Source organism: Sebastes fasciatus, chromosome 24 (genome assembly GCF_043250625.1).
Source record: "Sebastes fasciatus isolate fSebFas1 chromosome 24, fSebFas1.pri, whole genome shotgun sequence".
NCBI lineage: Eukaryota > Metazoa > Chordata > Actinopteri > Perciformes > Sebastidae > Sebastes > Sebastes fasciatus.
Genome location: NC_133818.1, coordinates 11,606,149 through 11,631,466, shown reverse-complemented (window position 1 = coordinate 11,631,466; position 25,318 = coordinate 11,606,149). Strand labels below are relative to the sequence as shown.

Genomic DNA, 25,318 nt, shown 5'->3' with positions numbered 1-25,318 from the left:
ACTTTTCAAAATTGTTAAATATGTTGAATTATCTCTTTGTTTTCTGGTATTTATTGCATTTCATTAATGTTTTACACAGCGGTAATGCAAAGTTACCAATACATGGTGCAAACAAGTGGAAAGAGAGAAGAAGAAAAAGCGAAACCAAATGCATGAAAAGGGGGAAATAGGAAAAATGCATGTGAGATTTTTTTTTTGGTCTCACCAGCAACTTTATATCTATTTATATGTTTCCCTTATAAGCTTCCATACAGAGAAAGCTCTTGTCCCGGGTAATGAAGCTCTCGCACCACTAGGTGGCTCTTAAGCCTACATCCTGCATCCTTTGCATCCTGATGGTTAAATAACTCCTGTACTGTATAGTTTGCTATTTTCAATGCAGGACTTTTATACTGCTGTATTTCTACTTTTACTGAAGTAAAGGATCTGAATACATCTTCCACCACCGTCACTTTTTCCTTAAGGGAACCCTTTTCTATCATTGAGGAAACTGACATATTAGGGATATTTCATATTCTATTCAATGCATAACAATAACAGTACAGAACAACTGATCAACTGTACAATTAACCCAAATAATGAACGCAATAACTGCAGGAAGTTTGTGTAAAATGAGTGATTTGGATGAATTTTGAGATGATTTCCTGTGAATATTGCAGCATCACAGATGAGTTTTCCTGTTATGAACCTGAACGTTTAATACAATTCTCTGTATTATATATATATATATATATATATATATATATATATATTCATTTCTAACAATCATTCATATTTAATATGCTTCTATTTTTTTTTACACATTCAGTGTTTTCTCCTCCCTGATGCTTGGCCATTGTTCTATTTGCTCTTTGGTTGTTTTAACAGCATACTTGTCTAATTTTTAAGTTTATATCATAAATAATAATCTAAACTATTATTTTTCTTCACAGAAATTAATTAAATGCTGATATATAGACCAGCTGTATATACTTTTTTAAAAGTTGTGTTACACTACAAGGCCTCGTGACCCCCTATGAAGCTTTGGCGACCTCTAGTGGGGGTGGAGACCCCCAGGTTGGGAACCAGTGTACTAAGCCATCAAGTCTGCTTTTATGATTGTTAATAAGTAATTAATAATTAGGGTCACAGGTTTCTCCCTTTCTGATAAGCCAACAGCAACAGTTAGTAGGTCATCTGTAATTAAAACATGTCAGTACATTAATAAAGTAATAAAATCTACAACAATCCAACAAGTCTTTCACTATAAATGTAAATAAGTTGTGAAATGGAGTTTAGTCCAGATGTTCTGCAGCACTTTTACAGAAGGTCAAAGGTCAAACAATCCAACTAGAGCTAAAAAGACAAAGCAAGTGCAGCAGGTGACATTATCGGTCCGAAAGTGGCTCATGTCCAACACGCTGTGTCTTTTGACTTTGTTGTGTCTGTGCACCAGCTGGCTGCTGGATTTCGTTGGACTGCTCTGCTGTATTTTTCTCTGGCACAGGCTGCCATCTAAACAACAATGGTTGCTGACATACCGTGGGTCCCTGTTGGTGAATCCTCTTGAATCATCAGTGCTCATCAGCCACCAGATGTTAGCACCCACTGCTCAGCTAATAGAACTACCAGCATCCAACTCACAGCCAGTCGGAAGCAAATGAAACGCAAACGTCTTCTAAAATGTGTCTAATTTCCATGAAATATGCCGTAGATATTTATGCCCCCCAGAGGATGAATCGTAATGTTTTTGGTTACATAAGGTTTCTACTCGTAAACAAGGAATATAAACATTTAATGGATAGATGTCATGAAATGTAATGCTCCTGCTCCCCAGAGGATGGACCCTATAAGGTCACACTGTAACGTCCGTGGTACAAAATGTATCATAAAATGCAACTCTCTTTGTTCAATCTTGTTATGATTTGTTTTGTAATCACAAGAAATAAAATCATTCTGCTGCAGTTTGTGTGCTTTTATTTGAGTTAAGTTCAGAGTAATGAGTGGAGGAAGGTGGGTAAACAGGAAGTCATATGGTTTTAAGGCTGGTCCACAACACGTCTGATGGAGCCCACAGACGGCTGCATGGCCCCCCACTCTGCGTGCTGCCTGTACTCGCCCTTCTCCAGCAGGTACTGGCGCCCCCTGTAGTTCGGATGCTCGTAGAAGATCCAGATGCCGTCCTGGACGTGAGCGGACTGAATGTCGCGGTGGCGCCAGCGGTCCACCAGGCTGGGCATGTCCTCGCTGAACTCAATCATCTGGCCGCTGAAGTCTGGCCGTTCGTAGATGCGGATCTTGTGCGTGCTAGGAGGCTTGAATAATGAAACAAGCAAAAGATAACGTGTTGATTAGTGATCTTATCTTAGTGGTTTCCTTGGAGCCCCTGTCCTACTTGTATGTGAGAAAAGCGGTTGTTTTTGAAAGGCTAAACGCCAACAAATACGGACTGAAGCAGAATAATTCATTAGATAAAAACATGTTGTGAACTTTGGAAACAGTCCTATTCAGCCATCACTGGAATCTAATAGTATAATACAAATACTATTAGTGTAGCTTGATCTTTATCTGCAACTGTGCAGAAATATTGGGTTTAAACAGAATGTGGCAGAATAAGTAGCAAAAAAAAAATCCTTTTAAATTATTAGTTTTTTTTTATTCAGACTTTTGTATAAATTATCCAGAAAGAGTGTGATTGTGATTTTAGTCATACATGTGCAAATGTAACTTTTGACAACCTCAGAGCAGACAAATCCTGGCGTATCGGCAAGAAAGCAAATAAGTGTATTTTCCTAAATGTAGAACAATTCCCTTATCTTTCCATGGATCATCAGTGAATATGTATTTTGCATTCACACAGATCACCTTAAGTAGTAAATTGTACATTTTGAATTATTCTTCTATCGTGAAGCAGCAAATCCTAATTGGAAAAACCCAAGTTGTACTAGACTACTACTACTAGATGAAAAAAACTTGGATGTTTTGTGACAGTGGGATAAAACAGCATGTTAGTAAGTAGAATGGTATTATCCACAGTTGCATTGTTACTGGTTTGGTGAAACAAGAAGATAATTTGAACAAGGACATGACTCCAGAATATTAGATATAAAGAAACTGATAACCAGCTTCATAGTTGGTCTGAAATAATGTTCATAAGTGATATAAACACCTACACATTTAAATTAAATTAAATTAAATTAAATTAAATTAAATTAAATTAAATTAAATTAAATTAAATTAAATTGAATTAAATTAAATTAAACTAAATTAAATTAAATTAAAAAAACACATACTAAATGCTTAGCTGGAGTTAGATGTCTGGTTTTGACTCACATGTCTGATGAGCCGACAGGAGCGGATGGTTTCGTTGAAGCCGTTCCAGCTCTGGAAGCTGGGGTACTCCCCTCTCATGAGGACGTACTGGTATCCCATGTACTGGGGTCTCTCATAGACCACCCAGGGCCCGCTCTCCACCCGGATGGAGTTACAGCGCTGGAAGTGAGAGCTGAGCTCGGGACAGTCACTGCTGCATTCATAGTGATGGCCTTTGAAGTTCTTGTCCTCGTAGAAGAAGATCTGCAAGCAGGAGTCTGTGTTAGACCATCTACTAGTAGAAATAATACTAAAGCTAAGATACTATGTCTACTAATACCATATTATTAAAGAGGACCTATTGTGCTTATTTTCAGGTTCATACTTGTATTTGGGGTTCCCACTAGAACATGTTTACAAGCTTAAATGTTCAAAACAACGCTTTACTTTTCTCATATTGAATGTGCCGCAGCACCCTCTGTCTAAAACGCTCAACCAAACTCTTCGGACTCTGCTCCAGCTCCGCTCTAACTATAGCTAAACTAGCCACTATAGGCAAAGTGTGTTACTTGGTGACATCACCACATTACGGAAGAAAAGGCGGACCTTTTACATGCACAAAAAAACTATATAACACACTAAAGGGAAGTGGAAAAAGCACAAAAGCATAATAATCCTAAATACAATTATAACGTTATGTGACAAGAAAAAATATTAAAGTACAAAATCCCAATATTTTATATTTTTACTCACCTTCCCCGTGCGTTCCATAGTCACCTTGTGTTTCCTCCTCACCCTCTCAAATCAAAGCCCCTCATTCACGCTGCATTACTGATGCTCCACTTTCATATAAAGGCTGATAAAATGCACTGACAGGAGAATTATTGTCATTCAAATGAGCTCTCCATTAACTTTGCCACATTAGCTGATGCTGCAATTGTTTTAAAGTGCATGTCCGTTGTTTGATTGCTCACTGTGGTGATGCAGAAATTGTGACTGTGCTTTTACTATTGTGGTTTATGTACTCAGTTTATATTGCATATACTTTCAGTCACTGGCAATTAACCATTTCCTATCACCAGTCTACAAAACATACAGTATGTACACATGAGCAGTGAGGAGAATATACAGAAATTGAAAGATATTGCATTTTAAAAATAGAATATTGAAACATATTCTGTGACCTGATGGATTTTCTTTTACATCTACTGTATTTTATGGCCATAAAATGTTTGCTTTAATTTGAAATCTTTATTAAACTAAAATAAAGTTATATGGTATAATAAATTAAACATCCAAGTTAGCATTATGTAAATGTGCCCATATTTAAATGCCAAAATAATTAACTGATTTTGTGTTTTTAACGAATGAGACATGTCTGAATTATTTTTAATAATGCAGATTTTTAGTAAAAAAGATGAAGATGGGAAATAAATAATAAGGAACGGAGTATCGTTTTGAAACATGATTGTATTTTTCAAGATGTGTGCTTTTACACTTTTTAATGACACGGCTAGTGCTCCTTAACCCGGCGGATGGATCCAACGGCGGGCTGCACGCCGCCCCACTCGGAGTGCTGCCTGTACTCGCCGCGCTCCATCAGGTACTGGCGCCCCCTGTAGTTGGGATGCTCGTAGAAGATCCAGGCGCCTTCGAACACCTTGCAGGAGTGCAAATCGCGGCTGTGCCAGCGCTCGTGGAGGACGGGCATGTTGTCTCCCACCTCCATCGTCTGGCCTTCGAAGTTTGGCTTCTCCCAAACCTTCAGCCTCCACGAGTTCCCCACCTGGAGGAAAGACATGAAGGACGCTGAGTCAAGATGTTTTTTGCTGTGTCATGCTTTGGAGGCATCGTTTCTCTCTCTTGACTTACGTTCCTAACAACGCGACAGGACCTGATGGTGGTCGGGGTACTCTCCCGGGCTCAGCACATACTGGTAGCCCATGAAGTTCGGCCTCTCGTAGATTACCCAGAATCCTCCCTCCACTTTGACGGAGTTGCAGCGGCTGAAGTACGTGTGCAAGTCGCCGGAGTCATTGTCGCACTCGTGGAATCGACCCTGGAAGTTTCTGTCCTCGTGGAAGATAATCTTGGAAAAGATAAATATGAGCACATTTTTATTTACAATGTTTGCACACATTAAAAATACTGTTTAAACTGCTCCATTCAATATGTGAAATGTACCTTCTCCATAGTTAATATCAATAGGTTTGGTGTGTTATATAAAACATTTAAGCAGCCACCTCCAATATTCTCTTTATACCGAACAAGAACAATAAAACTAAAGCACATGGTTGGCTTTGTGTGAACTGGATTATTCAATGAGCGATTCAAATATTTATCCAGGCTTATCACATTGTTCTGAAGCAGCGAATACTGTTTCCCTCAACAATGCAAACTCAAAGCATCCCAAAGCCACTGGATGCAGCAAAGCGTGTGGACAATAACAAGGGGCACTGGCGGACATCTGGTTTGATATGAAACGCTTTGAGCTGAGTCAGTGGCAGCGCGGGAAGGCTCCAGAGACTTTACAGGTCCTGAGTTTTAGACACTGCATACCTGATTCATGTTTAACAAGGGGCACTCTTGACCTCGGAAATTGGGGTTTAATAGTTTTAGTTTGATAATAGTTATGGAGATGATGTTATTCTCCATGAAAACAGCCTCAGAAAAAGAAATGCTGATTAATTGAAATATTGTTATTGAGGAGGAACAGTAAATCAAACATAATAAATTGATTATTATACAGACACATACTGCAGATATTCATGGTCCCCAGAGGATGAATCCTAAATTTGGTATTTGGTGACCCCTGACCTTTCCTCTAGTGCCACTGTCAGGGGTGGTATACGAGAAACATGAAAATCGAATAGGCGGATTGCCGTGATGTTTACGGAGCACATTCATGCTCCTCAGAGGATGAACCCTTTACAGTTTAGACACTTTATGTCCTTTCATTTGGCACCACCCTCAGGTAAAACTTTACATTTTTACAACTGGTAAGAGTGCAAGAATACTGTCTATCACCTCTAGGCTGTTCATTTTGTCCAAAACATTACAGCAGCTAGGGTGTCTGCTAGGAGGGATTTAGATTTTTTTTTCATTTTAATGAAGGACAACAGATATACCGTATATATATATATATATACTCTATATACAGTAAAGGTTTGTTCTTGGCTGCAGGGGAAATGTGCATCTTTATAAGTTTATAAGTTATAAGAAGCCACAGGACACGTTTTAAAGGTGCAGTGTGTAGGATTTCGTTGGCATCTAGAGGTGAGGTTGCAGATTGCAACGGACGGCTCCATAAAGAGGACCCGCTCCGTATGTAGATATATACGGCTCTCATTCTAAGGTAACAAAAACACAACGATTCTTATTTTCAGGTGATTATAGACTAAAGAAAACATACTTATTAATATTATATTCCATTTCTGCTAATAGATGACCCCTAAATGCGACACACTGGTCCTTTAATTACTGCTATCTATCGTGCATTCCTCTCATGTTGAAGTTGTACAAATCATTGAAATGTGGTACAGTAGTGTTTGTTTGGAATAAAACCCTGAGATGATTGTTTTATTATTGTATTATCTCAAGTTATCATCGTCACGATTTAATTATCTTTATTAGGCCTACTTTTACTTTTTTCTTTCTCCTCATTTTTGCTCTGTCCTTCTCTTTTTATCGAGATTAACAGAAACGCCTTTATGATGAAACTGACTAACAATATTCATGGGAGATATTTAAAGGGTCACTCCACCAATTTTACTTGTCAACGTCAAGTTTGAGTTTGGAGACTGCAAATGTATAACAGGAAGCGTGCGTTACAAAGTAGGGGACATGGAGTTTAAAGGTGTGGGCATTTACTAGGGAGCGTCTAACGAAAGAGGCTGCTGAGTTGCATTATGGGTGGACCAAAAATCAGCATATCTTCATTTTTAATCCCTAAATCAGTCTCTTGCAAGTCACCCCAAAATCACCGTAGTACCCCTTTAAGTTGTGATTATGAGAAAACCATGTTTCAGTGTGTACCATCTCAAATTAGTGTCAAATGATGTGATCAAGAAAATCCATAAGACCAGTCAGAGTTTGCTTCTCATTTATTGATGTTGCTGTGTGAGTGTGGGCATCTGGAAAGGTCTTGAATAACTTTCAGGTTCAAGGCTAAAGTTAAAACTCTGTGATCCTGCGGAAGGAGCCGACACCGGGCGAGACCGCCCCCCAGTCGCCGTGCTGCCGGTACTCGCCTCTCTCCAGGAGGTACTGGTGGCCCCTGTAGTTGGGGAGGTCGTAGAACACCCAGGCGCCGTCGCTCACCACGCAGGAGTAAGCCTCGCGCAGCTTGTAGGTGTCGTACACCGAAGGACAGTCATCGGCGCACTCCACCATCTGCCCTCCGAAGTCTGGCCTCTCGTACAGCCTCAGCTTCCACGCACTGCCGTAATCCTAAAACACAAGGACACAGGTTGGTACCCAAAAATTTGAGGTATTGATGTTCAATACCCAGCTCTATTGTTAAGCTAACATTTTTTATCCATATACAAGCCTGATTTTCTTTAGAATCATAAACATAACATATTATAGTTATAATAAGGCTCTTTAAAGCTATATTAATTATTATCATCATTACTTTTTGTTTTGTTTCTGGCCATTTGGTGAATTTAAGTCCAATGTTCACCCTCCTTTTAGCTTTTTTTTGGTCTCCACCAGCTCCCCGAGAAAAAATAATATGGCTTCTTAGCTGTTAAATGCTCCGCCATGGTTAGCAGCAGTTTATCTGGATGCTGAGAGAACCAAAACACTAAAAGGTACAGTTCGTAAAATCAAAACAATGAGCTGAAAGACGCTAAAACTCTCAGGTCTCTTGCAGCGTTTGGTAATAACTCTCTGTGGGTTTGTCACTTTTGAGCTTGTATATTCCCCTTTAACAACATTTCACTGCCCAAACATACTTTTCTATAACTACCCAACAGCATTATGTCAAACCTCTGTTTGTATTTGACCCGAATGAGGACTCTTACATTCTTTATGGCACGGCAGGATTTCACATTTTCGCTGAAGGCCATCCACTGCTGGCTGTCGGCGTACTCCCCGGGGCTGAGGATGTACTGGAAGCCCTTGTAGTTGGGCCTCTCATAGATCACCCACACGCCGCTCTCCACCCGGATGGAGTTGCAGCTGCTGAAGTATGTGTGCAGGTCGGCACAGTCGCTGCTGCAGTTGTAGCAGCGACCCTGGAATTTCTTCTCCTCAAAAAATGTGATCTGTGGTCAAAAGAGGAAAAAGAGTGTGAGTATTTTCTGAACATGAATATCTTAATAAAGAACTTTAAAAAGTGTACTAGCTGTAGTGGGTTTTATCTTACCTTCCCCATTTGGATGCACTGTAAACCTCCTTCTTTGCTGCGGCCCCATCAAAGTATTTATCGATAAACAAAATGTGCAGAGTGTGGCAAGTCTTTGATACCCAAATGAGGTAGATTTACATATCAGCAAAATGGCTTGGTGCTGTTTGATTTGCCTTTGTTCCAGTCTGATGATGACTCTGTATCAAACACATGCTGGAACAGTGAAGGCAGAGGGTCAGAGTCAGAGTCAATGATTCGGCAATGTTCAATTTTCTCTTGTATTTTTACGACAGCTGCAAATGTTAACATTACAATAACTTTTAACCAGTTATTGCCTTCATTTTTCATAGCTTCCCATCCTATATGTAATGTGTCCTGAGCTTCAGATAAATTCTAACACAGATGTAAACACCTATAATTTAATGTGTGTAATGTATAATTTTGATCTTGTGTTGCAAGCAACTTTGTAATAAGTTAAATATCTACAATTTTGGTCGTTATAACCACAACATAACCCTCTTATTATAAAGGCTGTGAGGGTGAGTTTAAAGGGGAGTTGGCAAAAAAAAATCAAGCAGTTTTAAATGTTCACGTCGACTGGAATCTGTAACCACTCCTTACAGTTAAAGGAGATTTTCTTCCTGAATTTACTGTCCATAAAGACGGGACACCCACTGCATTATTTTCACATGAGAAATTAGAAGTAATAGCCAAGTGTAGTGAACAAAATCACATTTATTAGTTTATTTTCAACTCCCACAAAACCATGTTTGATGGTCAGACATGGGCAACACATTGTATTTTGCCTATGCAGGTCATTTTTGTTTTGCACCAAATGTGCTTTGGTGTTTTTGTATGTTGTAGAGTACCATTTAAAGGTGCAGTGTGTAGGATTTGGCGGCAACTAGTGGTGTGGTTGCAGATTGCAACCCACTGAGTACCCCTCCGCAAACCCCTCTTTTTCCTAGACTGAGGTAACGTGAGTCGCTGAGTGCAAAACCGTGGTAACGTAGTGGTATCTTTCAGGACCTTTGCCTCGCCTACTTTAGGAACAAAAATCAGACAGCGGTAGTGGTACCACGATTTTGCACTCTGCGGCTCGCCTTACCGCAGTTTCACAAGTGTGTCGGAGAACTACGGTGGCCTTCAGGTCCCGTAAAAATGTGAAAGGTTCTCTCTAGAGCCAGTGTTTGGTTTGTCTGTTCTGGGCTACTGTAGAAACATGGTGGAGCAACGTGGCGGACTCCGTGAAGACAACCCGCTCCCTATGTAGATATGAAGGGCTCATTCTAAGATAACGAAAACACAATTCTTAGTTCCAGGTGATTATACACTAAAGAAAACATACTTATCAATATTATATCAAATTTCTGCCAATAGATCCCCCTTAATATGGAGGACTAAAGCTGTGATTATAATAAAGAAATCAATTATATTCATTTATTTATATATTTCTGTGCATATCTATTTATTTAGAAATTAACCCACACATTTATTTGATTATTGAAGCTTTTATTTCTCCATTTCTTTCTTTATTATTTTATTTATTTATTGAGTCATTTATTTATTTATTACAATTGCAGCTTTAGTCCTCCATAACTAAATGCCACACACTGTACCTTTAAAGAAAATTTATGAAATGTTTTGGGGTCATTAGGTGTTACATATAATCCAAACCATTGGTCATGACAAAAAAAGATACAAAAATGTTTCTGCAAATTCTGTTGATACACGGGCCCCTATGAACCTGTAGTACAGTGTATATGACAGATTTAAAGTAATAAGTGAATGGGGAGTTTTCTATTAAAGCATGTACACTGACATATCGGTTTCTTATAATTGTACGTTTTTATGTTTTTACATGAATTTATTGTTTTCAACAATGATGGCTTGGCAAATGTTGAATCACCAACATATTGATCTGTGGACTGTATATCACATCTTTGCCACTTTCCATCTACTATAAATGCTTCAGTTGTTTGAGCACCACAGCTTGAGCGTCTGGTATCAAATTAAATTATTTTGAAGGATTTTCTTTTCCTAAACTATCCAGAAGCTGAGTGGTCAAAATGCCGCAGACATCAAGGTCACAGCTTTGTCCATCAAAAAGTGTTTGGACTAAATAAATGTGTGCTTAAAGATTTTAAATTCACATCTTTAAAAGTAATAAACCAAACTACAACTTTGTATCCTTTTTCTTCTTCTTTGTTTTTTCACTTTACAGGGGTTTTACGTACCATCCAGGCCAGTAGTTTCAGTTCGGCTTGGAGCTGAAATTACTGATTAGTTTTGAAAACTTGAGAAAATAACCTAATGATCCTTTTCACAACCTTCCTGTTTGCTTATTGTTTCCCCCGTGGGCTTGATTTTCATACCTCACTCTCAAATACTGAATGTCAGAGCTTCCATAAACGCACCAGAGAGGAAGAATTTCATAACATGCCATCATGAAGTGAAAGCAAATGATTGCACAGGGCCGACTTGTAAGAGTTGCTATTCACTTTTTATTTTGCACCAGAATGACAGGCAGGAATCAGAAACATTGGATTTTCAGCTTGCTTTATTTCACCCCCCCCAGTACATTTAGAGTTAACAGGAGTCCATGATGTGCCTGATGGAGCTGAACTTCGTCATGTTGCTCATCCCCATCTCTCTGAGGTTCCTGTACTCTCCTGGCCTCAGGTACATCATCTTGCCCCTGTAGTTGGGCTGCTCGAACATCAGCCAGTGGCCGTCCATCACGTTGCACGACTGGCAGTCGGACATGCGGAAACGATCCATCATGTTGTCACAGTCATCCATCAGCTCGTGCATCTGGCCTCCGAAGTTCTCCTTTTCGTAGATCCTCATTCTGAAGGGTCCCCTGTGCTGTAGATGAAGAAACAGGGAAAAGGGAAATGATTGTGGATCTCTGAACTGACAATGAACCCAACCTTTAGATCTACAAATTAGTGGTTTTACACTTGTGTGATGAGACTGGTGAGATACCAAGTTAATGATCTCATTATCTCGAGAAAACAACTGTAATGATAACATGATAATTAACTTGTGATCTTGAGATAACGGTTATTAAAAAACGATTGCAACCATGGCGGTTCTGGGCCTCCATACTGGTGATCTGAAAAGCTGTTACAATATTCATTTTTTAAAACTGGACGAAGTTTAAAACCGTCCCAGGAACATAGATGTTCCCATCTTATCTTTTAATCACAAAGTGGGTTTGCAAATACAATTTATGACCACCAAATTCTGGGCACGATCACCGTATCATTGGGATCTGATTCCTGAGAAAATATTCGACACTGAAGTTTCACTTACTAGCTTTTTCCAGGAGCTTTCAGTTGCATCTCACAGCCTTCCTTAACCTGCTCAGGAGTTATTACACACTACGTGATTACACCTGTGCAGGTTCCATTTGTTGAAGAAGGCTGTGAGATACAGTCGAACGCTAGTAAGTGGACCTTGAGTTTAGAATATTTTACGACAGATGTGTTAGTAGCGAATCCTGCAAGCCTTTTGCATGTCCTCAACTTACAAATTTGTGCTGTCGACTAATAGAAAAGCTGCATTTAACGTCGTTGGACTCTTTGTTTGATTATTTGCAGCATGGTTTGTAAGTCCTTTAAGTCGCAGCTCTCCTGTACTTTGTGGTGTGACCGATGCAGTTGGTGATAAACCTACCATGGGGATCATGCGACTGGACCTGACGCAGTCGCTCATAGTCATTCCCATCAGGCGCTGGTTGTCTGGATACTCGCCCCTCCTCACCAGCATCTGGTGGCCCAAGAAGTTGGGCTTCTCGTAGACCATGAAGAGGCCGCTCTCCACCTTGCAGGAGTTACACCTGCTCAGGTAGGAGGTGAGCTCAGGGCAGTCATTGCTGGTCTCGTAGGAGCGACCCTGGAAGTTGCGGTCCTCGTAGAATATGATCTGCAAAGATGTGACTCGATTAACATTTTGTCGTAAATCTTTTTAAACTATTACGTTATTGTGTCTCGTATATTTTGAAAGTTTCACTTACCTTCCCCATGGCCATGATATTTGTGGGCTAATCTCAGATGTACTGCATCAACATCGACCCTTTTGCCTTTTTATACATTGCACAGCCGTACTATTTCCACATGGCTTGTGCTGAAACCTTTGACTCATCACTCTATATTGTGGCACCGGGCAGCCCTATAGGCTGGCAGACTTCACTGTACGTCAGAATTTGCAATAGTTATTGTGGATATTGGGTTTTATACGTGCTTCCAGAAGCTTCTACTATTTAATTCATATCTCTTCTGTACAAATCTATGTGGTGTATGCGATCTGAAAAGAGGTCTGAACTTTATGATTACACTAAAGGCATTCAAATGCACAAAACAAAGCTTTGACCTTGCAGCATTTGAAAGTGCTATAAAAAATAAATAAAAAAATCCTCATTTGAAGAACATTTTGCTTCTGTTATGACCTGAAGTGACCTCCCAAAACTACATTCAACATAACTATTGAGGTGTGCTGTAAAAAAAATGAATGCAGGCCCACGTGCACCTCGTGATGAGTCATGATGTTTCACACAAAAGTGTGCAAGCTGATAGTCAATATAAAAGTGGCGTCGGGTTGGCATCATTTCCAAAAACTAAAAGTGTCACCATGGGCAGGGTAATATTTCTCATATGTTTGTATGATGTTGGAAAATCTGGTGCTGTAGAAGTAGTAATACATTAATAGTGTTTGATTCAAACTGTTCTATTCTGGAGTATTTTCATCTGCATGTTTTCTTCTGTAGATTATTTTCTACGAGGAGAGGAACTTCCAGGGTCGCTCCTATGATTGCAGCAGCGACTGCGCCGACATCCACGTGCACCTGAACCGCTGCAACTCCTGCAGGGTGGACAACGGGTGCTTCGTGGCGTACGACAACCCCAACTTCATGGGTAATCAGGCCTTCTTGAAGAGAGGGGAGTACTCCGATTTTCAGCGCATGGGGGCGGGCACGTCGATGATGGATACCGTCCGCTCCTGTCGCATGATCCCCATGGTAAGACATTTTGGTAGTTGTGGTTTCCACTCGCAGTCCAAAGACCTCCAGAACAAGAAAGGCGGTCTAGAAAACCAATGGACTGATATCATGTCTTGTTTTCCTCCAACAGCACAGCGGGCAGTTCAGGATGAAGATCTACGAAAAGGAGAACTACCAAGGCCAGATGCACGAGCTGATGGACGACTGCGAGTCTCTCCAGGACCGTTACTCAATGTCTGACAGCCAGTCGTGCAACGTGATGGACGGCCACTGGCAGATGTTCGAGCAGCCCAGCTACAGAGGACGGATGATGTACTTGAGGCCGGGAGAGTACAGGAACTTCCGAGACATGGGAGGGAGCGACATGAGAGTCAGCTCCATCAGGCGCATCACGGATTCGTGCTGATTGTCGGTCAATTAAAGTTCAACTGTGGTTGAAAAATAAAAATCATTTTTTGAAATATCTCTCTTCTGATTGGTAGTTTTCTTTTGCAATGTAGCAGTGGTGCAAGGGGTGCAATTTGTCCTCCTAGAAGTTAGAGGGAAACATTGACATTTTGATTCCTAAATAAAGATTTATGCTGGTACATTTAGTATATATATGTTAACATTTTGTGAGAACTTCTTGGAGAACATCAGTCATTCTTTTTAAAAAATTAATATTACTATGTAGTACTATGTATATATATCATGTATGCCTCAAGTTCCTCAACAGTCAACTCATTACACCTCCATTCTATTTTGGTGGTTCACTTTTCCCCCCTACCATTCTTGCAACTGCTCCTTATTTCGTACATAATACGAAGGCATTACTTGGACTGTCCATTGTAAACATCCAGTACACTACAGCATTGCAGAACAACTTCCTGGTTCACTTTTACTACAGTGCTTAGGTCATTTTCTGAGTATATATTTAAAGTGGAAAGACACATCATAATATATAATATATAATAACATTCTAGTATAATAATAATACTGATATTTTGCATGTATTTTCAACACATTCTCATCCCAACTCGTCACATACTGACGCTTTGTCTGACCCCTTGGTGTCACTTTTCGCTCGCAGTAGACACATGCTTAACGTTGTGAATTAAACAAAAACACCTGCTTAGGTTTAGGCAACAAAACCACTTAGTTAGGTTTAGGAAAAAACAATATGGTTGGGCTTAAAATTAATACGTTTGTAAAGTGAAAATGTGACTTAACGTCGTGTACATGGGACACGAACGAACAGCCGATTGGAACGTGAAAGTGAAACTTAACGCACGGGACACAAACAGCGGTCTCCTGGATGAAAGCCTTGTGTTGTTGTTGCGAGATAAAGCGTTGTTAATTTACGCTCTGGGAATGAGGCTGGATTTCACCTTTGCCAAAACTAAAACTGAAATGTTTACAATGCAGTTTTTCTTTCTTTAAGAGTCATTGTTATTACATTTGGATGGCATTGAGTAAATATTACAATAAGCCATGTTGGGGTTTTGTTTCAATCTCTAGTATTGATACATAATGCAGCACTTACAGCCACAATAACAAAGGGATGAATTTTCAATTTTTGGTGTCTTGCCATACAGAGTCTGTCCTGAGGGTGGCGCTAAAGGAAAGGCCGTGTGTTTATTACATTCAAAAGGTTTTATCCCCTTGAGGACATGAATGTACTCGTTAAATTTCACGGCTATCTGCATGTTACATTTGGAGATATCGTGCGTACAAAATGGACATTTTGTCCTGAGGGTGGTGCTAGAGGGATGATATTGGAGTGTCCAAAATAGGAAGGTTTAATCCTCTGAGGAGCATGAATGTGTTCAGAAAATATTATAGTCATCTGCCAATTATATTTTGCACAAGTGGACATTTTGGCCTCATGGTGACACAGGAGGAAAGATAATGAGGACACAAAAGATATTGGGATTCTTCTTTTGGGCACTATGATTGTTTTGCACAGAGCGATTATGTAAATCTGGTGTTAACTACAGGATAATGGAACAAACATGTCTCTTAGTGAGGAACGCTGTGTTTACCTCTTGTTTGACTTGACCGCTTTACTTAACTGAATTGACTCAGTAATGTCAGTTACACAGCTACATCTATCAAAACGCTTGCTCACATTGGCCTCCATAAACTACTGGTCACACCAGACCAAGAACGGCTGTGTCAGCAAAAATCCTAAGTGTACTGGACTGAGTTTTATTTCTTGAATTGTATTATTTGTGCTCTCTAGAGCTCCATATTGCAGCTTTAAATCAATGCATTTTATTTAATCAATACATGTCAACCTGTTGTCCCTAAACATTTTCCAATAATGAAAATGATGGCACAAAAATACAAAAGTAAATGCAATAACTAGAGTTTGCTTTGTCACTGTGAAATCTGCACCACTACTGTTTAATCCGTTCACAGCTGTGATGTATAATACAGTAGGGACTTCCATGCTGATGAGCTGACTCAGTCATTTGGTACAATTGAGGGGGCAGATTCTTTTGATGTCACATGATGCATAAAAGGCAGGGCGCCAGTGGGAAGAACAACAGAAATCAAATAGCGCGACCATGAGTGGAAAGGTAATGGAGGGAGCAGATCGCTGCAGCAGTCAACTAACTGATGCAGTCGTAATGTTATACTGTATATGTACCAAAATACTCTACAGTAACGGTTTGATTTGTGTTTATGATAATCATAGAACTCACTTGAACACAATCTGCGTCTTTCTCTCTAGATCGTCTTCTTCGAGGGGAGAAACTTCCAGGGCCGCTCGTATGAGTGCATCAACGACTGCTCTGAGATCGCCTCTCACCTGAGCCGATGCAGCTCCTGCAGGGTGGAGAGCGGTGCGTTCATGGTCTACGACCAGCCCAACTACACGGGCCAGCAGTACCTCCTGACCAGGGGAGAGTACCCCGAGTATCAGAACACCATCGGCTTCAATGACTGCATTCAGTCCTGCCGCGTCGTCCCTGTGGTAAATATGAGTTGCAATGTTGCTAATCGAGGAGACAGTAATGTAAAGGGACATGAGAAATATGATGGGTTGCCGTCTTACCTAGAATCAGATGAGAGGATCAAGATCAATTTCACCTCTACGCCTCCAGTAGTGATATTTCCAGGACTCAAAATGTCTTTATTGTATCTTGATATCGCCATGACAACCGTGCAAACTCCATCCGCCGATCAGAAAAATGGGATGTGTTTGAAAGCTCTGAAAAAAAAAGTGGACATTCGGTTAAGAGTTCTGTTTCTAGCAATGTCAAAGGTCAATTTATTTTATGTCCTGTACGTTGTATCTTGTTAGCTGGCAGGCAAGCTACCATTACTTCCAAGAGTTTTGTGAAAACTGGAGCAAATTTGTATTCATCAGTTCTAAACAGGCTAACTTTTAAGAGGATTAAACTGATATTTAGCTTGACACATTCCTCAATAGTGTACAGTTGCTAGCTATGTCCTAGCTATTTCTTTACATATTAACATCACAGCAGCCAGGTTGACCTTTAAACAGCACCATGGCTCTTGTTAGATTCATGCATACGTTTGATTTCATTCGGCGTTTCGTACTTCAACAGTACAAGGGACCCTATAAGATGAGGATCTACGAGAGAGCGAACTTCGAAGGGCAGATGCAGGAGCTGACCGAGGACTGCGACTCCATCCAGGATCAGTACCACATGTCCGACATGCAGTCCTGCAACGTGATGGAAGGCTACTGGTTGATGTTCGAGCAGCCAAACTACGAGGGCAGGATGTTTTACCTGAAACCAGGAAAGTACAGGAACCTCAAAGAGATGAGCAGCGACGACATGAGGTTCAATTCAATCAGACGCATCACAGAATCTTAACTGTCTCATCAACTTATATTTAGCTAATTAGGTTTTGCAGATGCTTTGTTTTTATTAACATTAACCAGATGTCGAAGTGAGAGGCAGAAAGAAGGAGCCTTGTTTTTATCCTGAAACTGTGATTTGTGCATTGTTTGCATGTAGTTCCAGTTGTACTGTGCAATCCAGCCACGATGAATTTACCTCTATAACTGTGTGACGCGCACAATAAAATGATTTGCCGCATATTTTGTGAGAATTTTTTCTGAATACAATTTCGAATAAGTGACTGTTTGGCCCAGTCAGTGGTATTAACATAGAGTTTATATCTGAATCAGCTAATATGAAAGTTATTTTACTGAAGCATCTACAGCAAATTTTCAGCATAACATCTCAAATATGAGTATACAGCACAGCAGCAGACTTTATATTAGATTAACATATTTTTGTGGTTCTATATGCAGTATATTAATGAATGATGTGTTATAGTTATAGTTGAGGATTTGTGCAGGGCTACAAACACAGCAACTTGTGAAAAACAATTTCTATATTTTTGTTAAAGCGATTAAAATGCTGCATTCATTTGGTCATATTTACATGACCTAATGTTGTATTTACCATGAGAAATAATAATATAATGATGATCTTTACCCAACACCGTCATCTCCCTTACTGTTTCCACTGTACTAGTTATCAGCATTAAAATTTACATTTACCGCAATGACGTTCAGTCTGGTGTCACAATTTGTCTGCCTTTTTGTATGAAACAAGAGGGGATATTTAATAAGGAGTGTTACAAATTAATCCTGGTAGACATCAGACCAATCAAATACAAAGAGACTGAGTTATACAACATTGTTTAACCGATATATATGGATTAAATATTAAAATAATTAGTATTTATGGAGAATTTTATGGCTTTGTTAGAGAGTAGAGGGACGACAGGAATCACCTAATATATCATTTATTTTTGTATAATACATCTTTGAGAGATGCATATTAACATATTTATAGAAAGTTTAAAGGAGCACTGTGTAAAATCGGGCCACATGTGACACAGAAATAGGGGGCAGCATTTCACTTCTATACTGGGTCCATACAATCTAAATTTAAAGTCAACAGTAAATTCGACCAAACTGATGAAACTCTGAGAGCCGGTCAAAATATTTTTGTGTGTTTGTGTCGCTAACCGGAGGCTGTACAGTCCGTATACATTTTGATAGTTTGTTTATTGGCTTAATGTTTTGCAGAAACGAGAAAACGAGCCGCACCTTTAACGGTAACGGTGCCGTCGTACTTTACTTTCCAAAGAAGGAAATACTTCCAATTTAGCAAAGCACCTCAAAGACAGACATCCAGACAATATTGTTTGTTTTAAATACTTGAAGGCTACATGCCACTGTTCTGTTTTGCAATGTTAATAGACGTTTCTTTTTATTTATTACTTGAAGGCTACATGCCTCTGTTTTTTGTAATGTTCAAATGTTTTAATAAAGGAGTGCGTGTTGAATTACATGAGATTTATCGTTTTTTTTACCGTGGTATCGAATTGGTAGCGAGAATCGTGTAAATTCACTGGTATTGGTATCGACTACTAGATTTCTGGTACAGTGACATCCCTAATACAGACCATGGGTGTATTATTGACAAGTTCTTCCTCGTTCTCTCACGTTGGACTGATGGTAAACTGGACGCTACAGTGACTCAATATTGCCTCTCGACGTACAAGTGGTATTACAAGACAGGACGGGCCGGGGCACTAAATTACAAATCCTCGTTGGTTGGGTTGGTTAGGTTTAGGCATGAGGAATGAGATTCGTTAAGGTAATAATATCATGGTAAGTCAATCAGAAGCAGAGTTTGGCAGGTCATGCTACAAAAAGCTAGTTTAGCATGCTCTTTTCATTAGATATCTGTGCAACACAATACATAAACGTCTTTGACATAACATCAACACTGTAACCTCTTCACATTCACACTAATTTTTTTAATGTTTTAAAGGTCCCATATCAGGCTCATTTTCAGGTTCATACTTGTATTTTGTGTTTCTACTAGAGCATGTTTACATGCTGTAATGTTAAAAAAAAACTTTATTTTCCTCATACTGTCAGCCTGAATATGCCTGTATTTACCCTCTGTCTGAAACGCTCCGTTTTAGCGCATTCCGACGGAATTGCAATGGAACTGCAACGGAATTGCGTTGCTAGGCAACAGCTTGGGTCCATGTGTACGTCCTGTCAGCGGATGACATTCACATACACTGCAACCAGGAATAAACTGGGACACATTTAGAATGTTTACGTTTAAAATTGTGTCAAGGGTCTAAATATTGTGACATCACGAATGGGCAGAAATCCTGACGGCTTGTTTCAAATGCAGAGTTTCCGAATACGGGCTGTGTGTATTTCTCTGTGGATTGAGTGTTTCGATACTTTCACAGTATTTATATAGAACTTAAGCCTGCTTTATAATAAAGAAACATGAAAATCTCACTTTTTTATAATATGGGACCTTTAAACTAAAATTCTTGCACACTTTAACTATATATATATATATATATATATATATATATATAATATGCACTTAGACTTAAATATCTTGATACATGTGCATTCAACAACTGTTGATTCTGTCACTGCTCTTAGTTGAGCAGCTCTGCTGTATAAAATCGGTCATGTGCGGACTGTACTGAAACGGCCTTCTAGAGCTTAGTCTATAGAGGATATAACAATATGGGGGGGGGGATTAAAGGCAAATAAAAGCAAAACTGAAAGAACGAGTGACTATATAAAACAATTTGTTATGCTGACATCAAGAGAATAACGGTCTCTGAATTGTAAATCATATAAAAGCTGCTGCTGTGTACAGAGGCAAGGCAGTGGTTGTGTTCACATCACAGGATGATGAATATTCAATCCAGCATTTATGGTGTTAAATTCAACATGTTGTATTTGTCATGTCAAATGTTGATCTTTAAAATGGACATAATGACTATAGCTTCCATACAGTATGTACAGTACTACAATCCTCTGCATTAACACGGATAAAATGGATGTATCTAATGTATAAAGATAAATATATATGGAAATTGAGGATGGAAAAATAAACTTTGGCCAAACAAATATAAGCTTTCCCATGACTTTTTCATAAGTTCATATAATAAAAGTCCAATCAAGAGGTGTTTGGAGATTTCATTTTGGTTTATTTGAGGATTCTATGTGTTTTCATCATCTACCAGAGCAAATCCAAAGGACGCCTCTGCTCAAAACAGCTGATTTGCTTCATTGACCACACAAAACAAAAGACAATATTGTTCGGTGAGAAAGAGCTGACGAGCCCGCTCATTGTTGTCAATCACAATGACCCAGGTCATCCGTGGGTTATAAAGGCAGAGTGGAGCTCAAAGCTGCTGCTACAGTGTTACGAAGGTTAACCGCCACAATGGGTAAGGTAAGTCTTCTTGTCTTGCTCTGTGCCTTTTGTGCGTCTGCGTACCTGCGCGGATTACTCAGCCGAAACCGGTGAACTGGAAGCGTTCTGTTGTGCGGTATAGTATGCACACCTCTCTTAATTTACGGCAATATCTACATTTTTGAAAAACCGTCACTTGATCGTTCCAGATCATCTTCTACGAGGACAGGAACTTCCAGGGGCACTCATACGAGTGCAGCAGCGAATGCTCCGAGCTGCATTCCCACTTCAGCCGCTGCAACTCCATCAAAGTGGACAGCGGTGACTGGATGGTCTATGAGCGACCCAGCTACATGGGCTACCAGTACTTCCTGAAGAAAGGCGACTATTCAGACTACCAGCGCTGGATGGGATTCAACGACTGTGTGCGATCCTGCCGTATGATCCCTATGGTACGCTTCAGTCGGGCGGTTTCACCTTAACGTTTCTTTTGAGAACCCTTTACTGATCTTATTGTGTCTTCTGCAGCACCAAAGCTCTCACAGAATGATGATCTACCAGCGCCCAGAGTTCGGAGGCCAGGTGATGGAGCTGACCGACGACTGTCCCTCCCTGAACGAACGCTTCCACTTCAACGACATCAACTCCTGCAACGTGAGGGACGGTCACTGGATCTTCTACGAGCATCCCAACTACAGGGGGCGCCAGTATCTGATGAGCCCCGGTGAATACAGGAGGTTCAACGAGTGGGGAAGCTCCACTTCTAGGGTGGGATCCATCAGACGTGTCAGCATGTGAGGAAAGCTGACTCCAGACACTGTTTATGTGACGTACTGTCAATAAATCTATCCAATAACCACTATTCTGTCAACTGCTGCTTTTGTTTTCTTTGGGCTCCTTGAGTTGAGGGGTTGAAAGTTGTGCTTCGGTGGGATATTAAGTCTTATTGCTTGTGTTTTGAAGCAGAGAAAGTAGCACGCAAGGGTTCAGACCAAACTAAATGTTCATAAGCCATACTATTATTTCCTGAGTGGATCAAGAAAAGAAGAAATGGACACGAATAAATGCTAAAAAATAGATGGAAATGACAGAGACACACGCATACAGTTTAAGCCGGGCATGTTTATTGAGAAGAGAGAGGAAGAAGGTTCGAAAAAGACTTCTAGTTGAAGTCAGTGATTCGCCTGAGCGAGCCGATCCTTGGACTGGCGCCGCCCCATTCGCTGTATCTGCGGTACTCGCCGGGTCTCAAGTAGTAGGGTCTTCCCCTGTAGTTGGGCTGGTCGTACATCAGCCATTGGCCGTCAACCACATTGCACGAGTTAATGTCAGACATACGCAGGCGGTCCTGGACGTTGGGGCAATCGTCGCTCACCTCATGCATTTGGCCGCCCATGTCTGGACGCTCATACAATCTTATTTTGGAGGAACCACGGTGCTGCAGGAAGAACAACATTCATGAGTCATACAGTTTGATGTCTCGCCTTATTAATGTGCTATAAAATAGTACTTATTATGGTGTTTGTGAGCATAAAAGAACAATCTATGAACAGTTCTGAAGTGTTAATCCCCTCAAATCTATTTGCATATTAAGACAGTTACACTAAGAGTTTTTTTTTAAACTGCAGGGAGTACCAGACGGGTGGAGTTTAACCAACAGATATCCTGATGTGCTAAACCGAAGCTATCTTCTACCAGAAGGATGTTTTTGCTTTCAGGAATTTCTTCCCAACTTGAGTTGTTGAGGATATATGTTGCCAAAAAGTCCTTTGAACTTGTATAAGAGGACGATTTTGTCTATCTTAGGCAATGCTGTTTTCAACTTCGTTTATTGTATTTCAGATATGAGGGACTTGGTCTGTACAATCTTCAAGAAAAGCACATTATTAGCTCCTTTTCAGTTTCATTAAATACAGATTTGATGCGTGAACTGATACATATTGGTACAATTAATACCTACAGTGTGTAAACATTCAGTATTTGAACATACATACATATCTATTTACATTGAATTCCTTCAGTTGTACATTGTTTTTGCATATTCTTTCTCAAGCTAAAATACAGATAGTAGTAAGATCAAGTGTTGTTTCTTGTTTCACCCTTTGATTTTACTTAATTCAGTTATTGTGTTCAAGAAAAGAAAACCTATAATACTTTTCTTTCCTTGAACACAATAAATCAGTGTGTACACATGAATCAATATCTTCATCCTAATCAATTGCCGTGACACCTCTTTCATGCCGTCTCAGTCTTACCACGGGAATCATGCGGCAGGAGCGGATGCAGTCATTGATGCCAATCATGCGCTGGTTGTCGGAGTACTCCCCCCGGCGGAGGAAGTACTGGTGGCCCAGGTATTGGGCTCTCTCATACACCATGAAGCAGCCGCTCTCCACCCGGATGGAGTTGCAGCGGTTGAAGTAGGGGTGCAGGTCAGCACTGTCGCTCATGCACTCATGGTGCCGACCCTGGAAATTTCTGTCCTCGTAGAATATGATCTGCAAACGTTCGTCAAAGCGCTGATTAATTATCACTCTTAAAAACACCTACAGGTTATAACATGTTTTCAATCTGTATTTTCAGGAACAACACATAATAAGCTTACCTTTCCCATTGTTACATTGGTGGGGGGCCAGACTGGCGCTCAATAGACGCTCTCCGTGCCGCTGTCCTTTTATATAAAGTAGCTGTGTGATGGCACAGCATAAAGTATTGTCATCCAAATAGGTTTTATAACACAAATCTGGTTATGTATAGCGATGCACCGCAGTGTGATGATGAGTTATTGTTGTCCGGTTCTCACATGTTCATCAAAACAACACAGTGCGCTAGTGACCCAGGGGTCACCGCTCACAGTATCAGCAAAACAACAAGCGTTATTTGTGTCCTTTTCATTCAAAAAGGTTCCTAATGTTAAATGACAGAGACGGAACCAGCTTTTTTCGATTCCTAAGCACAACCCCCCTCTTACCACCATGTATATGTATATCAACTACACACAAAAACTTAAGTAGCTGCAAATTACTGCCACATTCTTTCAGAGAAAACCCCCCAAAAAAACATTAAATTAATCAAATAATGACAATTTTGCATGAAATGTCCTCATCTGGGGACACATCTGGTGGCTGGTTATGCTTTAGTGTAGTTTTATCAATGTTTTCTACGATGAGCTGATGAAAATATTGTGTTGTACATGACAATGAAATCTATCGGAGCCCCTGAATCTTCACCTAACGCCACCATCAGATCAAAAGTTTTCAATTGCCTCCGCACGGCTCTCAACACCTAGCTAACGGTGCTATCAGCACTAACAGTGAAAACAACCAATCAGCTGTAACCACTGTATGAGAGCAATGCAGAGCGGCCGTGAGCTAGCCAGTGGGGCACGCTCACATGCACAAACATGCACTGAAAGCACGGATAACAACACACACAGAGGGAGAGGGACTTCATTCTCTGCTCAGGTAGACATTACTCCTCTATATCTTTACATAGCAAATAGTTTGCTGCTGTATTAATGCTCTGAATATTATATAGAGCATGATTAACATCAGCATGTAAGCATTCAGAGCTGCTAACAGACTTTTAGTGTTATTAGTATGTGTCGGAGTCATCACAGGCTAATTTGTCTTTGAAATGATTTGTCCTTTACTAATATATATTGTGTATTTTTATGGAGACATGTACACAGCATCAATCATTGCCTTGTACCACAGCATTTAGAGCCTAAGCGATTTTAATTTTGCAACACACAGAGCTACTAAAATCAAAACATTTAGTGTATAGGCCAAGAGGAAAACATTATATAGAGGCAGCTTTGGAAAGATGGGGCAAGGACATTCAATTAGAAAGAGTTAACACAGTATTGCCGGTACTTTCTGCTTGGTCATGTGACATTTTTACAGGACAGAACCACAAGAATCTGTAGATCAATATACCATACAATCAGTGTGTATACGTGTGCAATCAGAATGTTACACATATCATAGTTTATTTGCTTATATGTCAGCTCTTTCTTGGATTGAGACCAAATCACAGCTTAAATTGTGCACTTATTTTGTTGATTATATCTATTTCAAATTAAAAATGTTCTTGATTGTGTGGGCCTAACAGTTATGAAATAACATATAGACGCAGGAAAAAAATACTTTTTTTTTTATTTACTAGCAAGCTGAGAGACTGAAGTGGTGCAACTCAAACTCCTATTAAAATATGAGAAGTAACTCTAAACAGTATAAAGCTCATCATGCATATAGACAGCTGAAAACAGAGACACACCGCTGTTTTATAAACCTCAATCTGAGGTCACGAGATTCAATCTCTTGTTATTCTAATGAGCATGCATTCGCTGCTTTTGCCAACCTGCCAAGGTCTTGATCCCATTCATACAGATAAAAAAAACCTGATTCATCAATGCCCACGGTCTAGTATGGCATATTACTAGACCCCCCC

General features: G+C 40.0%; 5 protein-coding genes and 1 pseudogene across 6 annotated transcripts; 2 read left to right on the top strand and 4 right to left on the bottom strand.

The window, feature by feature from the left end:
- Positions 1–1,939: 1,939 nt before the first annotated feature.
- Positions 1,940–8,803, bottom strand: LOC141763313 (uncharacterized). Its single transcript, XM_074627883.1, has 6 exons — positions 8,660–8,803; positions 8,316–8,558; positions 7,468–7,740; positions 4,045–4,089; positions 3,313–3,555; positions 1,940–2,294 (listed from the first exon to the last, which is right to left on the bottom strand). Exons 1-6 carry the CDS (start codon positions 8,666–8,668, stop codon positions 2,019–2,021), a joined length of 1,089 nt encoding a protein of 362 aa, XP_074483984.1. The 5' UTR covers positions 8,669–8,803; the 3' UTR covers positions 1,940–2,018.
- LOC141763075 (gamma-crystallin S-1-like) lies at positions 4,762–5,484 on the bottom strand (annotated as a pseudogene).
- Positions 8,804–11,211: 2,408 nt separating the features above from the next.
- Positions 11,212–12,789, bottom strand: LOC141762685 (gamma-crystallin M3-like). The gene is made up of 3 exons (XM_074626667.1): positions 12,663–12,789; positions 12,323–12,571; positions 11,212–11,509 (listed from the first exon to the last, which is right to left on the bottom strand). The coding sequence occupies exons 1-3, from the start codon at positions 12,675–12,677 to the stop codon at positions 11,231–11,233; spliced, it is 543 nt and encodes a 180-aa protein (XP_074482768.1). The 5' UTR covers positions 12,678–12,789; the 3' UTR covers positions 11,212–11,230.
- Positions 12,790–13,161: 372 nt separating this feature from the next.
- LOC141762686 (gamma-crystallin M3-like) lies at positions 13,162–17,703 on the top strand. Of its 2 annotated transcripts, XM_074626669.1 has the most exons (6): positions 13,162–13,285; positions 13,413–13,664; positions 13,777–14,047; positions 16,047–16,077; positions 16,383–16,605; positions 17,204–17,703. In XM_074626669.1, the coding sequence occupies exons 1-6, from the start codon at positions 13,181–13,183 to the stop codon at positions 17,474–17,476; spliced, it is 1,155 nt and encodes a 384-aa protein (XP_074482770.1). In that variant the 5' UTR covers positions 13,162–13,180; the 3' UTR covers positions 17,477–17,703. The 2 variants fall into 2 exon arrangements, with proteins under 2 accessions (XP_074482770.1, XP_074482769.1); XM_074626668.1 differs by lacking the exons at positions 13,162–13,285; positions 13,413–13,664; positions 13,777–14,047 and having other exon boundaries at positions 16,068–16,207; positions 16,363–16,605.
- A 3,046-nt stretch (positions 17,704–20,749) lies between these two features.
- Positions 20,750–21,726, top strand: LOC141762690 (gamma-crystallin S-1-like). The gene is made up of 3 exons (XM_074626672.1): positions 20,750–20,905; positions 21,076–21,318; positions 21,395–21,726. The coding sequence occupies exons 1-3, from the start codon at positions 20,897–20,899 to the stop codon at positions 21,662–21,664; spliced, it is 522 nt and encodes a 173-aa protein (XP_074482773.1). The 5' UTR covers positions 20,750–20,896; the 3' UTR covers positions 21,665–21,726.
- Positions 21,727–21,968: 242 nt separating this feature from the next.
- LOC141762688 (gamma-crystallin M2-like) lies at positions 21,969–23,628 on the bottom strand. Its single transcript, XM_074626670.1, has 3 exons — positions 23,472–23,628; positions 23,122–23,364; positions 21,969–22,304 (listed from the first exon to the last, which is right to left on the bottom strand). Exons 1-3 carry the CDS (start codon positions 23,478–23,480, stop codon positions 22,029–22,031), a joined length of 528 nt encoding a protein of 175 aa, XP_074482771.1. The 5' UTR covers positions 23,481–23,628; the 3' UTR covers positions 21,969–22,028.
- Positions 23,629–25,318: the final 1,690 nt, after the last annotated feature.

Coding starts and splice junctions, on each gene's coding strand:
- LOC141763313 (XM_074627883.1), bottom strand. Junction 3,556..4,044: donor CTATGGAACGCACGGGGAAG/GTGAGTAAAAAT, acceptor TCCTGCTTGCAG/ATCTTCTTCTACGAGGACAA. Junction 2,295..3,312: donor CCTGTCGGCTCATCAGACAT/GTGAGTCAAAAC, acceptor TCATTATTCAAG/CCTCCTAGCACGCACAAGAT.
- LOC141762685 (XM_074626667.1), bottom strand. Junction 11,510..12,322: donor CCAGTCGCATGATCCCCATG/GTAGGTTTATCA, acceptor CTTCATCTACAG/CACAGGGGACCCTTCAGAAT.
- LOC141762686 (XM_074626669.1), top strand. CDS start 13,181: ATGAGTCATGATGTTTCACACAAAAGTGTGCAAGCTGATAGTCAATAT. Junction 13,665..13,776: donor CCTGTCGCATGATCCCCATG/GTAAGACATTTT, acceptor TTCCTCCAACAG/CACAGCGGGCAGTTCAGGAT. Junction 16,606..17,203: donor CCTGCCGCGTCGTCCCTGTG/GTAAATATGAGT, acceptor GTACTTCAACAG/TACAAGGGACCCTATAAGAT.
- LOC141762690 (XM_074626672.1), top strand. Junction 21,319..21,394: donor CCTGCCGTATGATCCCTATG/GTACGCTTCAGT, acceptor TGTCTTCTGCAG/CACCAAAGCTCTCACAGAAT.
- LOC141762688 (XM_074626670.1), bottom strand. Junction 22,305..23,121: donor CCTGCCGCATGATTCCCGTG/GTAAGACTGAGA, acceptor TTCTTCCTGCAG/CACCGTGGTTCCTCCAAAAT.